Source organism: Eleginops maclovinus, chromosome 20, assembly GCF_036324505.1.
Source record: "Eleginops maclovinus isolate JMC-PN-2008 ecotype Puerto Natales chromosome 20, JC_Emac_rtc_rv5, whole genome shotgun sequence".
NCBI lineage: Eukaryota > Metazoa > Chordata > Actinopteri > Perciformes > Eleginopidae > Eleginops > Eleginops maclovinus.
The window spans coordinates 6,973,059-6,990,200 of record NC_086368.1 but is presented as its reverse complement, the minus strand read 5'-3'; the positions used below and the strand labels follow the sequence as shown (position 1 = coordinate 6,990,200).

Genomic DNA, 17,142 nt, shown 5'->3' with positions numbered 1-17,142 from the left:
AAAACATTATGAGATAAATCATAGGCCACCACTAACATTAAAGTAAATCTACTTAAACTATTAGATTAAATTAAATTTGTAGTGTACTTTATTTAATCCAAATTGGAAAAATATATTTTGTTCAACCTCCAGCATTGTAACAAGGCGTTGTAAATGAATAATAATATAAATTAAACACATGTACATTTCAACAGTTGGTAATCTGGTGTCTAATGGGGGTGTATATAGTATTACTGTATACAGTATTTATTCTAATGTACAGTGTTTGGTTTTACAATCTGTTCCATTTTAATACATCTAGGTCTCATATTCCTCGCACCGTTTTATTTTTTTCATGCTTTAAGTATAGTATGTTGCATTGTTGGAGGAGGTTGGGACCTGAGACTTTCATAGCCGAAACGATGCTGTGGCTGCTGTGCTTATGACATCAGAGCTTTGGAATTTTTGAAATTCTACCCAAAGCCCCTTTCACCTAAACAGAACTGGTTGTACCTGCATTGCACACACTAAAAGTGTGGAATCAATAGCAAAGCATAACACATCTCCATCTCTTGACATGAAATAAACATTTAAAGAAAGGTTAAGATACAGGGTCAGACAAAGGTTATCTCATGAGTCAAATACTTGTATAAGAAGAAGGTAATAATGTTCTAAGAATAGTTCACTTAAAAAAAATAAGTTACAAGTCAAAATATATATATATTTTTAAGTGTTTTTATCATGACCTATTCATTTTACAAAAAAGTTGTGGAAAAAAGTTTTAATGAGACCAAAAACGCTCAATTGTGAGAAAATAATAATCTGACACGAATAAATTAGTTTAATTATATATTTTTAAGAGGATTATAATACTACTAAAACAAGTCCGTTTTATTACAAACTCAAAATGTGAGTGTTTTTATAAGAAAGAGGTCAGATTATAAATAGGAAATTGTAATATTGTGAGAAAAGTCATATAACAAGAAAAAAGTGAAATAACAATGAAGCAGGATCATTGAAATCTCACAGGGAAAGACATTGTCATTACCAAGTGTTTTGAAAAGAAGGAACATTTATTTTAAGAGAAAAGTATTATGACAAATGATATACTACTTTATAAAAACAATATAATTACATTTTTTGTCAAGTATTTCTTAAATTTGTTTAGTAAACAAAGCTGTTGGTTTTATTTTAAAACCGTTTCCGGTATTTTTTGGTCAACCCCGTACAGCTTGAGTGGCTGTTTGATTGACAAGATGATGGTCCACTACCTGTTACAGTTGTTCACTGGAGCTCCGCCCACTTCCCTATGATTGGTCAGTGTTGACAGATGGAAAATTTGACAGGCATGCTTCACGAGGATTCAGAAGTGGAAACGTACAGTAGATCATATGAAGAATGACTAAGGACGTTATCTTAATCACAGAAGAGTTTATCACCAAGCAACAACAAAAATGACTGGCAAAATGTAGTGTATATATTATCATTGTATACAAAGTATATTTTGGGAAACAGCTTTGTTTCTCAAACCACCTGTGGGTATTGGCGTCAAATGAGTAGGCTAAGCTAGATGCATTTCCCAAATACTTTAGCCTACCTAAGTAAAAGTCTAAGGTCTCCTCCATGTACCTAACCCCCTTATTATATGCTACTTGTTACTGGAATTCCACTTTACTTTAAAGTTTAGTCGTTTTTTACTGCAGTCTCTAGATTTATTTGACAGAACAAGTTAAGACTTTTCATACAAAACATGAGTTAAAAAAATAGTCATTTCTGAACAACGAACTTTACAAAAAATTGTAAAAACAAGCTCCACATGACAATCGTTAAAACATTTGGTTTTGTTTTTAGGTCTATTAGGTAATATTTGTCCAGCTCTCTGACATCTTTCAGGCTCTACAGCTGGGTTAAGGCTTGCACAGAGAACCACACAGCAGCTAATCACTTACAAATCAAAATGTTTTAATACGTATAAAAACAACAAGAAAGATGACACACACACTATCAGGACGCACGTGATCTATACACGATGAATCCTACAGAGACAGAGGACATTTCACTGTGACTCGACTTCTTCAAGCTCTCTTTGTCAGCTCCTGTCAAGTGATCTGGGCTCAGGAGTTTTTGTGAGGTGAGCCCTGGTTTGGAGAGAAAACAGTCTGCATGTCAAACTGCTTGCTCAAAGTCTGTTTTATGACATCAGGCTTTGTCTCTTTGTTTGAGTCTGTTGCTCCACTAACAGTAATCAGTCCATCCCTCCAATATCATGTTGTTTGTACGACTGCGAGAGCAGACTCCCTGCAGAAGGAAAAAAATACCGTCACACAGACAAAATGACAATAACACACTGTTACATAATATTCTACTGATTACCAACTGTCAACTCTAAAATAAAACATAAATAATGATTAAATAAATCCAGATTATTAGCCATATACCAAAAATAAAGGCCAGTGGAAACATCGGAAGTAGGGTGGAATTTATTGAACTCTAACAAATCAATTAAGGACATTTTTGTTTTCACAGCCTTAGTTCCACTAGTCCAATAACGGAGATATGTTAAACTAAACACTCAATTGTTTTTATCCAGTAATTAGTTCTTATAACTGCTAAGTATGCCATTGTGGGATTATTAATACGCTACTGTAAATACTATTGACAGATAACATATAAGTCAAAGTAGAGAAAAAGGATCATTTGAGTGAAGGAACATTTAAATAAATGAACAAACATCTGCCATAGTCTTATAACTAAGTCCTTTTGTATTCTTCTTGACATCTTTTCTTGACCTCACAACGTTTTTTATTGAGGTCAAGAAAAAGTGCTAAGGAAAATTAAATAGGACGTTGGTTTTTGAGGATTTGCACGCAGCACAACACCTGTGCTCAATGATCCCATCTGGCAACCTGAGACACTGCAAAGAAACACAGTGAAGAAATCCAACACTTACCTCACCCTAGACTTTCACTTTTTTACATGTTAAAAAATAAGCTGATTTCCCAAAACATTGAACTATTCCTTATAATGACTTACATAAGATGTTTGATAGTTGTTTCACTTGTTTACATTTCTAAGTAAGGGTTTTTCAAAAAATGAAGAACTTATTTTAGAGGAAATAAACAATCTATTTTTAACATTGTAGTCCTGAACTAAATAAAATGTTATTTTGTACATTGATATTTGTACTGCACACCATGGTTAATGTAGCTGTTGGAAACCAGAATATTTGTTGAGAATTGAAAGTAAGACGAGTTCACTCATAAATACAGAGTACCCAGCTGCTCACTGTTGCCTCACATCTCTCTGACACACACACACACACACACACACACACACGACCTGAGCAGCGCTGCTACAGACACATGTTGATGTCACATGACAAGCCCGGGGAGCGAGGTGGGAGCAGGAGGGTCAAGGCCAAGCAGGAAGTAGATGGAGCCCGCAGGGGAAACAAGCTGCAGCTTTAGCCACGTCAACACCCATCTGCCACTACAGTCCAACTTCACCAAAGTTTAAATGATGAATCATTAGTCAGAATGAGGCTGAGGTTAGCAGAGGTTATACGTTCATAAAGCCACAGTCTGGAAGAACTGCACAGGTACCAGAGGACTCACTGTAGATTTATCTAGCAGGAGAGCTGTTCAGCTAATAAGTGGAAAACTGTTGGAGAAATCTTCTAAGGGTTTTCAACAAATCATTTTCTTGGACCCTCCTCCGTTTGATTGAAATATTTATTTTATCTTTTGTTACGAAAATGGGGGAGAAAGAAACTCCCTCTGGAGGGAACACAGGGATTTTAGCCTTTGCAGACCATTTACATGCACAAAAGCGAAACAACACACTACAGGAAAGGGAAACCCCAAAACAGCATAATGGGGCCTCTTAAAAGTCAACAGAATTGAATACATTTTATGTTTTAATGTAACTGTAGCGCCCGATGAGATGTTACACACCTGTGCAATGAGGCTCATTTGGCTGCAGTCAACTTTAGCATTAAACACTTAATTCCGTTCATCAGGCCGCGCCTTTAAAGTAACTGACTAAGAAAAACTAACTCACACATTCCGTTATGGGTCATCTAAAAATGTTATGCAACACGTTTGTTGAATATTGGCAGAAATACTCAGCTGAAAGAAGCATGTGTTTCTGAAAAATATGTTCCTACTTTTCTGATAACAAATGTTTATATTATATCCTCATTTTAGTATACTTTTGGTAAATCCTGATTAACGCTTGTCGAAAAGCATGTGGAGTGTCTGTTTACAAAGTTTGCACTCTAATGCTCATCTATTGCAAAATAGTATTTAGCCATAAAACTTAGAGAACTACAAGCTATAATTTGAGCATGTAAAAGAACCTGATGAAAAGGCTGGCCCGGTTCTATCTCTGTAATTATACAACTTCAAGGATGGTAATGTGCTTTCAACAGAGCATATTTTCTATTTCTTAAACCAGTTACTGCAGGATGTCTCTCTCAAATAAACACCATTTACTTTGTAGAAAGTCAGATAAAGAATATTACTACTAATTATTACTTTACCAAAATGAACTGGTAGCAGACTCTATAAATGAATTGTAGTGGACTGTGAGAATCAAAAATCTCGAGTTACTCGTCTTTAACTGGACATTTTATTTATTTATTCTCAACATTTCGTGGTTAACTATGTTACCTGACCGCATTTATGATCCATTCATCTCCAGACTGTGGCTTTACAACATGCGGCACTCTGTCAGCGAGCTCTGGTGGTGGTGGTGGGGGGAGGTGTTGGGTATAAAGGCCCTGACACACCAAGCTGATATTTGGTCATTTTTTGGAGATCTCAATGTGGTCGCACTCGTTATTGTCATAGCATGTTTTACAACTGTTAGGTCTTTTCTGTTTTTGTGCTGTGTCCAGCTCCTCACATCCTTTGCTGAATCCTCCGCTGCCACGTTAAGCATGTCGAATCTGTTGAATAGGTTCAATCCAAGGATGTCAGGAGCTTGACCCAAAATAAATCCCTGCGATTGGCCGTCGAATCAGTGCAAGAGAAGAGAAACGGACGGCTGTGAGAGGGGTGTAAAAACTTAATTCAGCAAACTCTTCTTTATTTTAACATGTGTATGATAACTACGGCTAGACGGGTACAGATTACTGCCGCCTGCTGTTAGTGAGAGTGTACATGACGGTTGGCTGTTTGCTGTAGTCTTTGTGTTCAAGTGGAACTTTTTGGCCACAGAAGGCGACACGACAGCCTGCTCTGTTCTGTGACGCTGGTTTGTGTGTCAGGGCCTTAAGCAGTACAGGGAAGGGGGGGTGGAGGGTTGCCTTGGAGACAGGCGGGGCTGGTGAGGCATCAGTCAGACCAGGTGAGCAGCAGCAGGGGCGGTGGCGTGCTTACCTGTGGCCAGGCCCCCCTCTGCTCTGCCCTTCATCCCACCTCCTCCTCCTCCTCCTCCTCCTCCTCCTGGGCCTGAGCTGCCCAGGGCCTCCACTGCGAAGGAGGGCCTCTCCCCCCTGTAGGGCTTGGGCCTGAAGGGGAAGTCTTTGTCTTTACCTTTGGAGCCTTTGGGCCGGCCAGCTGTTTTCTTCTTGGACTTGCCGTCGCCCTTCACTCCCAGCAGGGGGTGCACCTCTGAGGAGAGAGGAGATGACTCAGGGTCAAAGTTCAGATTTTCCCAAGACATCTTAAAATGAGGATACGTTTTGTACAGTTCAGAAAAGACGGCGGCCCGAGAAGCAATTTCCTGTATCCGTGTAATTTAGTTTTTACCACTACCACTGGCATGCATGCCTGTTTATGGCATTCCACCAATCACTGCTGAGCTATTGTATTGGGGATCAAAGCAGTGAACTGACAGATCAGAGGGTAGATACCAGGATCTGTGGGCCAATACATTATCCGACTTGCATTTCCCTAATCAAGGCTTCCATGCCACTACATCTCAAGACAAGACTGGTCTCAACTCAGTCAAATGAATGAAGAGGGAAATTAGCTCTGGATTACGCAATTAAGTTATTTAAATAACAGCTCAAATGTTTGATTTAGGGCAGCTTTGGGGTGGCTGTTGCCCGGGAAAAATAGGCATCTACCAATCAGAGAGTCACTGGATTGATCTGTAGCCTCTGGAGTCAACATGTTGAAGTTTCCTTGGGGAGGATAATTACTCCAAAATGCCTCTGTAGACAGGTCTGCCTTATTGAAGTGTAAGTTGCTTTGGATAAAAGAGTCAGCTAAATGAAAATCATACACTGATTTATAGACTGATTATTCCACTGCCCGGCTCATCTCCTTGATATAAACCTGACCCAGTCATTGCATCTCATTATTTGTGTTGAGTTGGACTTTCTCACCGTCACTGGGCACCCCCTGCAGTTCGATGGTGGTGGTGCGCGCCTTCTTCTTGGCAGGGCCTCCTTCAGATGGCTGTCGCTGCTTCTTGTCGCCGCTGACCAGCACGTCCTCCGGAGCCCCCGTCTGAGCCGAGGACTCCGGCGGGGGGCCGAAGGGGTTTTCCTCAGGATCCTCAACCTCAGGAGCGATGGGCAGGTACAGCAGGGCCTTATAGTCCTCCAGCTCCTCATCACTGCAGCACACAAACACAGACTCATGAAGATCTGAACACAGGAGCGATTCACAGGCTAGCTTTCAGTTATAACACTTTGACTAAAATCAGCAGTAATACATATACTCCAGTACTGTACTTGTGTTCAAAGAAGTTGTACAGTATTTTTTTGTAATGCTTCCTTCTACTTCACTATATCTTAGGGGAAATGATTTCTACTCCAAGTAAAATACAGGGGAAAGGGAGAAAGTAATATTTGCTCCTCTTCCTTTGTCTGACAACTTTGGGTAGCTTTTTATTGGGTAGGATTTTTGAATGCAAAACATACGGAAATGGCTACAACGACTGTTAGTCATTAACTAACATTGGTCATAGTGATGCCATTTTTTGATATGTTCAATCAATTTATTAAAGGAAAAGATTAATCTATAATGAAAATGATTGATTTAATACATAATAAAAATTATGAAAGCCACATTTTAACACAAACATCCTGCTTTTGTATTAGTGTTGCACGGTGCACCGGTACTAGAAAGGTATCGCGATACCCTGCCGTTAAAAACGCAACAATTCCCACATGTCATTAGTATCGGTACTTTGAGAATGACATTGTTTTAATAAGAGCCGTATTTCCTGTGTGTGTTCAGCGCTCTGCTTCCACTCCCTGCAGCCGCGCCTGCAGTGCCTCCCCTCTCTCATGCACGCTCTAACTGTCATATCATGTGACAAAACGAGAGCATGGCTACAAGTGCAAGTGCTATTGCCGTAGCGCCTAAGCTTTGTGACAAAAAGACGCAAGAAACGAAATTTGGAAATATTTTGGTTACATCTCTGCTGACGGAGAACACGCAGCTCCGCCCGTTGTGACGGGACCACTGAACGGAGCAAAACACATACTTCAAGTTAAAGACCTAACACACTTAACTATCTTATCTACATCTGGAACTAGCTAAACTTGTTATACATGTTTATTCTTCACTGTCGAGTTTCTCATTACTGGATCATTGAGCTGCATGAGACGGATACGACTGGCTGTCAGGAGAGGGAGAGATGGAGAGGGGAAAAGAGAGCACTCCATTTATTTCTCCCGTGTTATTATCCAAGGTTAATGTAAACTTTTTAATAATATAGATCATCTACTATAAGTAGTTTGTTTGACTGATTTTTATTCCAGGTTTCAAATAAAGCACAATAATGACATTTAGGAAGGTTTCCCCTTTTTTAAGAGAAGTATCGAAATCGCAATTTTTGACTGGGTATCGGTATCGAAACAAAAATGTTGGTATCGTGACAACACTATTTTGTATTATGCTTAAGTAAAACTAATCTAATTATATAACAATGTGACAGTCACAGGTGAAAATGTTCTGCTTTGAGAACTTTAACTTCAAGTAGATTTTCCTGAACAGATTCAATCAGGGCTTTACTTGTAGCAGAATATGTTCACAGTGTGGTAAAACTATTTAAAGGTGAGGAATGAGGATGAGATTGGGGAGGAAACATTGTTCACCCTGAGGTAGGAACCTGTATTTCTGTTTCTCACCTGCTGCAAAAAGCAACGATGGGGTCGACAGTGGTGACATCCACCTCTTCATCCTCCGCAGCGTCTGCACCTGTAAAACAAGTTAATGATTGAGGCATCCAGAGAGAACTAGTGAATCCAGTCCGACCAGTAAGACCAGTGCACCTGACCTCACCAAACAGGGGCAGGTCACATTTTTAAGGGGGAACCTTTTAAATTGAAATATTGAGGTTGTGTGACATTCAGAATAATCAAGTGACTGCTGATTTCAGGAAGCAGTACACAAAACTCAATTCTACTGAACATTCAATGTGAGTCCACCAGGACTGACCTCCAATATTCGACTATTCGATTCGGAGAGGTCTGATTCGACTATGAACCTCGTAGTCGAATCTTCGTAAAATCTTGTATTTTGTTATACAACAAAGACCATACCATTCTGACTATATGGGGTGCCCGCGGCTGCCGAGCATTAATTGTTACATAGAATGTCTTTTTTGTTATATAAAAGCCTATTTTAATGCAAAATCTGTCTATTTTATGTTAATAAAGAGTTCCAATGATTTGTTCGTTTAAATGGTAGTCTTAGTTTATTACGGTATTAATAAATCACACCCACTGCAGTTGCGCAATCCAAATGAGCGCAGGTGAGCAGCACACAGGACCGTTAGTGTTTACGGATTTATTGGCTCACAATGGCTACTAAAAAGACATCAAAAGTGTGGAACTATTTTGAAAAGGTTAAAGATGACGACGACAACCAACATGGCATATCACTTGAAGCGGGTAAGGCTTGTTAACTTTACAAACAAACAAACAGTTCTACCACTCTTTTATCAATACAGGCATTAAAATATTATTGTTAGATTATTCTATCATTTACAGTTACACCCGCAGTGTCATGACGACAACTCAGCTGGCACGTCTGCATCAGCGGCGGCCCCGAGATTAACGCAAAAAATATGGCACTTGATATGAGGCCTGTGCGCATTGTTGAGGGTGGGGGATTTAAAGAACTCTTGCGCACACTTGAGCCAGGCTACACCGTCCCTACAAGAGCTACGGTGATGGATATCGTGCACACAAAATATCTATCGACACGGTCAGAGATATACAGGGCAATACAGGACTGTGAAGCTGTCAGTTTCACAACTGATATCTGGACCTCCCTTCAAATGGAGGCTTATCTCACAGTCACATCACATTTCATCACTGGAGACTGGCGACTGGAGAGTTTTGTTTTAGAAACAAAAAAAATGGAGGACAGTCACACAGCCGATCACATTGCACGAGAACTGACGGAGATAATTTGCGAGTGGGACATTCCAAGTACCAAGATCGTTTCTGTGGTGCATGACAACGCAGCAAACATGGTTGCGTGCACCAACCAGTTGGTCCAGCAGCCCTCCTGGGGAAATATGAAAGGGGTGCGCTGCGCGGGCCACACATTACAACTCTGCATAAACAGCGCTCTGAAGCAGGACCCCATTTGCTGCACTGTTGCTGCTGCAAGGCGCTTGGTTTCTCATTTCAAAAAAAGCGCAAAGGCCACCACAGCACTTCAAGATAAACCGAAACAACAGAATGTTCCTCAGCATAAACTGATGCAGGATGTTGTCACCCGTTGGAACTCTGTTTATTTGATGCTCGATCGCTTGATCAAACAGAAGGGGCCAGTTTCAGCCGTGCTCACAGATGACAGTGTGAGCAAACGGTCCGATCGTGACCTGGAGCTATCCACATCACAGTGGCGCACAGCAGAGGACATTGTCGCCGTTCTTAAACCAATGATCACTCTGACAGAGCTTTTGTCCCAAGAAAATAATGCATCCCTGTCTGCCACTGTCCCCATGCTTATGAATATTAAAAAAAGACATTTGGTGGTGCACGCGGACGACAGTCGAACCACAAAGATCATCAAGACTACGCTGTCCGAGGAGATGGACAGGCGATGGGAGCTTAAAGGGCCAGGGCTGGAAAGAAGTGTTATGTCATTTTGCACTAGTTCCAGGCTGTTGCGATAAGTTTAATTATTTATTTATTTTATCTCGATTCCCGAGTGTAAACTGTGAATTGAAAGCCAAGAAATAGGTTCTTAACTGAGCGATAAAGGCATGTTTTGGCACGTTGTTGTTTTTGAAGCCATTTTGTTCCGATTTTATGTGAACTGTTCTGATGTTTAATATGCGTTTCGTTCATCTGGCTTTAAATAAATAAAGGTATTTGTTTCACACCTACCATGTTTTTTGAGCTCTTTTGTTTGAAACGGAAAAGTATAAAGATCTAGCTGCTATCTGAAAAAAAAAAAGGTTCGACTATCAGTCGACTACGGCAAAACCTGACGAATCAGATTCGACTATGAAAATCCTTAGTCGAAAACAGCCCTAGAGTCCACTACATACTTACAACCCAGTTGTGAGTATATGTGTGTGTGTGTGTGTGTGTGTGTGTGTGTGTGTGTGTGTGTGTGTGTGTGTGTGTGTGTGTGTGTGTGTGTGTGTGTGTGTGTGTGATTTACCTGTCTGCTCGGGTTCACTCTTATCTTCATCTTCAATATCAAATTCAGACTCTCGCTCCTCATACTCCACATTCTCATCCAGCTCTTTAAAGTCTGGAGCAAAAGCGCTCCAGTTTTCCTGCAGACAAAACAATCAGTCACATCCATCACACCATAAGACTGTATCAAATAGCCTAGAAGCGGTGCTTACCACGGCATGACCAATCAGAAAACATGAGATTGACACTAAAATAGTGCCATGGTTTAGTGTCTGTAGGCTGCAGATTTGTAATGCATGGTCCTTCTTGAATAATCCACCTGTGACCATGATAACTTGCCTTTTACTGTCTACTTACCACTTGGTTCTGAGCCCAGATGGACACCACTCCACTGGAGATGGAGGCGATAATCGGACGTACAGGATGCCACTGGACAGAGGTCAAAGGTGAGATGGGTAAAATATCAGATTTTAAACAATACATGGAAAGATAGTTTGTCACGGTTTATATCTCTGAACGGCAAAGCAGTTTTTAGCATCCTTACAGCCACATCCAGCAGCAGCTCTCCTCTGGTTCCATGAAGGATCTTCACCAGGTTGCCGATGCTCTTCTCCCAGATATAGAGCGCGTGCTGCCGGGCAGAACCGGCCACGATGTACTCGCCATCGCCAGAGAAACAGCAACGCTTCCACGGAGTCCTGAGGGCAGAATACACAGAGAGAGGACATAAACAAACAGATCAGAGGAAAAGACGCTTTTGTGTCAGCTTCAGCTTTGATTAAAGAAGGGTTTCTACGACTTTTTGTTATTAATAAATCAATTTCAGGATACTTAGTAAAAAAACACAAATCCAAACCATCACATCTAAAGTGTTACTACAAATGCAATTATGAAAATTAAAAGTCTACCCACAGCTATCGATGCATGTTGACACTTTGCTTATTTTAACAGCTGTTTATGTAATATTTGATGGTCTGATTTGATCATCATTATTTAATTTAAGTTCAGGAATACACAGCGGATCAACCTAGATATGAATGACAAGTAGACACAAGAAAAAGCACTTTGAATTGCCTTATGTTGAAATGTGCTATATATATATATGAACTTTTTTACACTAGTCATTGTAACACTAAATGATGTTGAAATTAAGCATTTGTTTCAAGGTATTTATTGAGATTCAAGCATATTGCTAACATACACACACATTCAGAATATTTGCAAGAGCTTAGAATTGTTTGGTTTCATGCATTATTACACCCATACCTGTCAAACTGGATAAAAGGTTGACCTACCTGTTAACCAGGTCCTGCAGCTTCTGCATGGGTTCAGGCTCTCCGTCTCGGCCACAGGTCAGAATCTCCCTGCCGTCATACACCCTGATAATCCGATCTGCTGTGTTTATGAGGAAGCAACTGCACAGAAAACAGGGTAGTGGACAACAAAATCAGATGTAGAACAAAAAAGGGGGGGGCACAGGAGGAGCTCTGCTGCCACAACAGGGCATTTTGAAATTGAGTTTCTTAGTTATGCCCTGCGAATCCCGTGAACACACTTTGATATGAATCTGTACAACAACCGATGTGGAATTAGTTACACTGAGTCTTTTTTTTGTATTAGCTTTATGTGTTTTTTAGAGTCTGTTTGCTCGTTTTGTTCTGTTGTTTTGTGTTTTTTCAGAACAGTGATGTTTTAATGTATTTATTTGAGTTTGCTTTTGTTATGGTGGTTTGATGTCTCAGGAGTATGTAGTTACATATACTTACAACAAAAACTTGTGGAGAACTGTGGCCATGTTTAAATCTTTAAATTTGGGGATTTAACTTGAGTCCTTCTTTACAATAAACAATAGACCTGAGTTAGGTTGGTTTAATGGCATTTAATCTACTACAACTAGTAAATGATGTCAATATTATGTAGCTGTATAAGACTAGACTGCATGTGTGAAACAACAGGTATGAAAAGTGACCGCACAGCGCCATCTTCTGGAATGTCAAGTCTAAAACATTTCTGGGGTTCAATTGGCCAGATTTTATGATTTTACGGTAGGGACAATCAATTCTAAACAAACAGAAAAGGAAAGAATATACAATCATTTTCATGAATGTTTAATTGTTTCCGATGAGACTAACATTTTCTGGAAGTATATCGTATTCCTTTAAATCAGAATATACCAATATTTTTTGCTGAACTTGTTTTAGATTGATTTTTACTAGGGATGCACCGATGTATCGGTGAGACATCGGCTGATGTTAGCCCTATTTACCACCATCGGAACATCGGTTAATAAGGTGACATCACCGATGGCAGTTGCCGATGTTTATGTTTTGCTAGGTGACCAGAAGAAGTCGCGTTAGTGTCGTTGTTTTTAAATCTGATGAACCAAAACTGGAGTAAGGGCATCATTTTGAAGGATTATATCAGTGATTATGGGTCTGCCGTAACTTTAAAGTCATTCGGAGGGGGGCGTCTCCTCTCCTCTGTGAGGAGCTGCTGCTGCACGCTGCGCATGCTGCAGGACTTCTGCCCCGTGTACCGGGTGTCTGCAGGATCGGTAAATTAAATCCATCATTCAGTGTTCTTGGGAGGCCGTCGTATACATTTGTGACTTTGTTATACTTGCTGCTACTCCCATTAACTTCCAGAAACTTACTATGGCTCACTCAACCTCTCTCTCGCTCTGACACATGCACACACGTATCCCCCACTCTCTCTCTCTTAAAGGGACAGGCTGCCTTATCTGCATTATTCTACTATTACAGTTTACACAGTAAAACATCGGCCATCGGCAAAAATTGTTATTCTTAACATCGGCCAAAAAAAATTCAATTGGTGCATCCCTAATTTTTACAATAATATCTATTGACCAAATTTTTCCAGCGGGCTCGAGACACTGAAAACCCTTGTGCTGCCTCCCGTCTAATTCCAGAATTCCTTTTTTGCTTGAACAGTTTGTTTTAACAGTTACTTATCTGTACATCATTTTCATTTTAATTGTATTTTATTATCCTGTGTGAAACCATACTGTCCTGTTTTTCATTATCACTCTGTTGCTGCTTAAACTCCTGAATGTCCCCAAAGGATTAATAAAGGAACATCTTATCTTATCTTACCTGCCCTTGCGTGCAAATTCAATGGATTTGATGGCGGTGGTGTTGCTGGTGCCTGTCGTAACTCTGAAGGAAGCCACCAGCTCCTGATTGTTTGTTCTCAACACCAGGATCTGCAACAACAGGGACATGATGGTGAAGGAAACCAGCAAAACCCACAGGATGGGACTCGCAAAACAAAGGAACAGCTTATGGGAAAATGTTATTGGAAAAACATGGATAAAAGTTGGGATATTCAACCGTTAATTATCCTGAACAGAATAACAATTCAGGAGAAGAGATTCTACATGTACTTATTTAAGCAGTATAATATTATGTAAATATTAGATTTATATTTTAGAACTGTGCTGTGTATGAACTTTTGTCTCACCTTTCCTTTGGCGTTGCCTGTGTAGATGTACTCCCCCCGCCTGTCAAAGGCAGCCACCACATTGAGGTCTGAGTCATCGTCCACCGGCAGGACGACGTGTTTGGAGTCTGAGAGCGTCAGCAAGACCGGCGCTGACTTCATGGGACACACCAGCACTTTGTCCCTAAACACACACACACAGTTTCTTGTTATAGCAAGATAATCCTTGTGCAAAAGTTGCTCAAAGGACAAAAATGTAGTTTAATTCAATTCTGGAAACTAAATACTAAGGAAATTAGTTTTTATGAAAATCTGGGATGTGTCAATGATTATGACAGTTTTCTTTTGTGAATGTTGAGATGAAATATTTAAATAAATATATACAATTCCGACTTTTTACAAACAAAACATCTACTTTGTTAAACTTCTAAAATAAAAATAATACTAATATTACTTTATCGTTTTTAATTAACAGAACTAAATTGTCAAATTTACGTCACTGTCTCTCAGATACTGTCAGCTCACTCACATGTCTCTGGGGTGGCACTGCAGCTTGAGGATGGGCGAGGGGAAGCGGAACCTCTGGTCACAGTCTCCCGTCAGGACGTCCCACTGTGAGACAATGTTGTCTGTGGAGGCACTCACCAGCTTGTGGCCGTCTCGACTCCAACTGCACGCGCACGCGCACGCACACGCGCACACACACACACACACACACAATCATTAATTCCTCATTCAAATGTTACTGCACAGAACATTTGGGTACATGATGGAGCTGGCAAAGCAGGTTGAAGGCGGAGGTGTGTGAGTGTATGTGTCTCACCATAAAGAGCAGACCGGGTGGATGTGTGCGCTGATGATTTTGGCGATGCCCCGTGTAAGGAAGTCCCAGATGACAATGCGGCCGTCGTTGCATCCCACAGCCAGCAGGGTGCCCCAGCGGTTGAAGGTGCAGGTGAGGGCCATACTGATGCAGTCCAGGGTGCCATCTGCCTCCTAACAACACACACAATGAAACAACACAACCATAGTGTTTGCATCAGTCCAGGAGTGGCTTCACATATGACTGTTTCCTAGATTAGAAGATTTTCAAGCTCATGCAGTGTGTAAATAACGAGCTGCTGGTGGCTTACCTCCGGGTAGTTCTGCCCGAAGGACTCTAGGAAAGGAATAACAAAAATAAAAGGCTGAGAAACATTTTCAAAAAACAGAGGAACAGTCCTCCAGGATGTATTGAAGTGCCAGCAGGCTCAGAAACACAGCACACATACTCTGTGTGGTACAGCAGAGCCTTGAAGTAGGATTTATTCATTCGAAAAGAGATCACTTTTAGAAGAATGGGATTAAAGACAGATATTCGTTACATATACATCAAGAAAATGAGTATGTCATATTCACCAGAAAGAAGCAGGAAGTTATCCATGAGTAAAGAGAGAATTCTTGAAGTCTAATCCAAAGTCTGAGCCAGTTATTAATAAGAAAGAACTGTATGGATGGACATTTACAAGAGAACAAAAAAATGTACCCAATATTAGAATTAAAGTTTTCACCAACAAAATGGTGAAACAACCAATTTACAACATAACTTTAGAATGATCATACAGGAGAGTGTGAACAAGAGGAAGAGACTGATTTTTGGATAGATATTTGAGTGCACTTATTTCCCATTAAATCAAGAGCACTGATATTAGATACTGTGCTCCTATTGGCTAATCCTCAATAAATGTCTGTTAAAACAAACCCTAAAAAACTGCCCTCTCCTCAAAGACACTAAAGCTGAACACATGTTCTGCTTTTATTAGTGTAGTAATTCATTTATGTTTATATTTGATTCATATACAAAATGTATATGTGCAATTTTGCATTTATTGTGTACACAGATTTTTGTCGACAGATATTAAGGAGAAAATTGTACTTCTCCGACTGAACTTTTCTTTAGTGAAATAAACTCAAGCTGCTGCTTCAATTGTATGTGTTTTGAATGATTGTTCAATGTCTGAATTATGCTTTCAATTTAGATAATTTCCCCACCTTAAACTTGATATTGAAATGTTTTCCATTCCCGAATATAATCTTTCTGAAAGGTAACGTTACCCCCTGTCAGTTGGACCAGCTGTGCACTGTTTTTATTTCCCCATAACGTTAAGGGTTGGAAGCCGTGATGGAAAAAAAACACGTTAGATATAATTATTATCACAAGGTAAGGGGACTGTCTGACACTATCACATAAATAAACATTTCATTCAAACACAATAAGAGACAATGTACAGGCTAATGTTAGCTTGCAGGAACATGTAGCTGCTTCCTTACTTTTAAAGCGGAGTTTACATTGATGTAAACGTATTGCAATGCATGACATTTTTTGTTAATTGATACTTTACAAACATATTTAATACACGTAAGCGGGTTTATTACATCAACAAATGTATTTTTATTTGACTAGTTCGGGTTGATGTTAGCATGCTAGGCTAACGTACAATGCTAACCATAACAAGTAGCCTTACAGCGATACCGATTAAAGACATTTTGGATTTATTGTAAACAAAAAACAAAACATTGTATTTACCAAGCAGCTCTAGATTCATTGTTGGACGACAGATGATCCAAATGTCTTTAAATACTTGACTTACAACAGAATATTACAATAAAGTTCAATATAAAGTATTTATTTCTGATGCTACTAACGGAGAGTCTGGCGCCGAGCCTTCTCCAGTGAGGACCCCAAACAATGCGTCGTGAAATATGCCTGAACAAAATGTCATTATTTTTAGAAGTGTAACATCCATATGCCTGCATTTGTACATACCTCCGTTTTACGGTTTCAAAAACGGGAAGGAGCTTTGCATGGAGATAATTGATTGAAAAATACAAATAAAATAACATTAGCAAAAGAAAAAAGAGGTATTATAATACATTTGGAGTTAAGTTTAACTTAACTCCAAATGTATTATAGGCCAGAGCTTTTATTTCAAGCTCTGGCCTCTTTTTTATTTTGTCTTCATCCAATCATTTTCTTTCATATATATTTAACTGTGTATCTGTTGAGTTCAAAGACATATATACATATATATATATATATATATAATGGGTCATTATCATTATAAAGTGCCTTTCAAGGTCCCAGTCAGAATCACACATTT

General features: G+C 39.8%; 1 protein-coding gene across 4 annotated transcripts; it reads right to left on the bottom strand.

Moving 5' to 3' along the window:
• Positions 1-1,920: 1,920 nt before the first annotated feature.
• rbbp5 (retinoblastoma binding protein 5) lies at positions 1,921-16,720 on the bottom strand. 4 transcript variants are annotated; one of them, XM_063911113.1, is made up of 15 exons: positions 16,569-16,719; positions 15,401-15,487; positions 15,136-15,161; positions 14,826-14,998; positions 14,532-14,672; positions 14,024-14,186; positions 13,657-13,766; positions 11,839-11,958; positions 11,088-11,241; positions 10,901-10,972; positions 10,566-10,683; positions 8,069-8,138; positions 6,314-6,546; positions 5,361-5,594; positions 1,921-2,277 (listed from the first exon to the last, which is right to left on the bottom strand). In XM_063911113.1, the coding sequence occupies exons 2-15, from the start codon at positions 15,423-15,425 to the stop codon at positions 2,225-2,227; spliced, it is 1,692 nt and encodes a 563-aa protein (XP_063767183.1). In that variant the 5' UTR covers positions 15,426-15,487; positions 16,569-16,719; the 3' UTR covers positions 1,921-2,224. The 4 variants fall into 4 exon arrangements, with proteins under 4 accessions (XP_063767183.1, XP_063767185.1, XP_063767184.1 ...); XM_063911115.1 differs by having other exon boundaries at positions 5,517-5,594; XM_063911114.1 differs by lacking the exon at positions 15,401-15,487 and having other exon boundaries at positions 16,569-16,720.
• Positions 16,721-17,142: the final 422 nt, after the last annotated feature.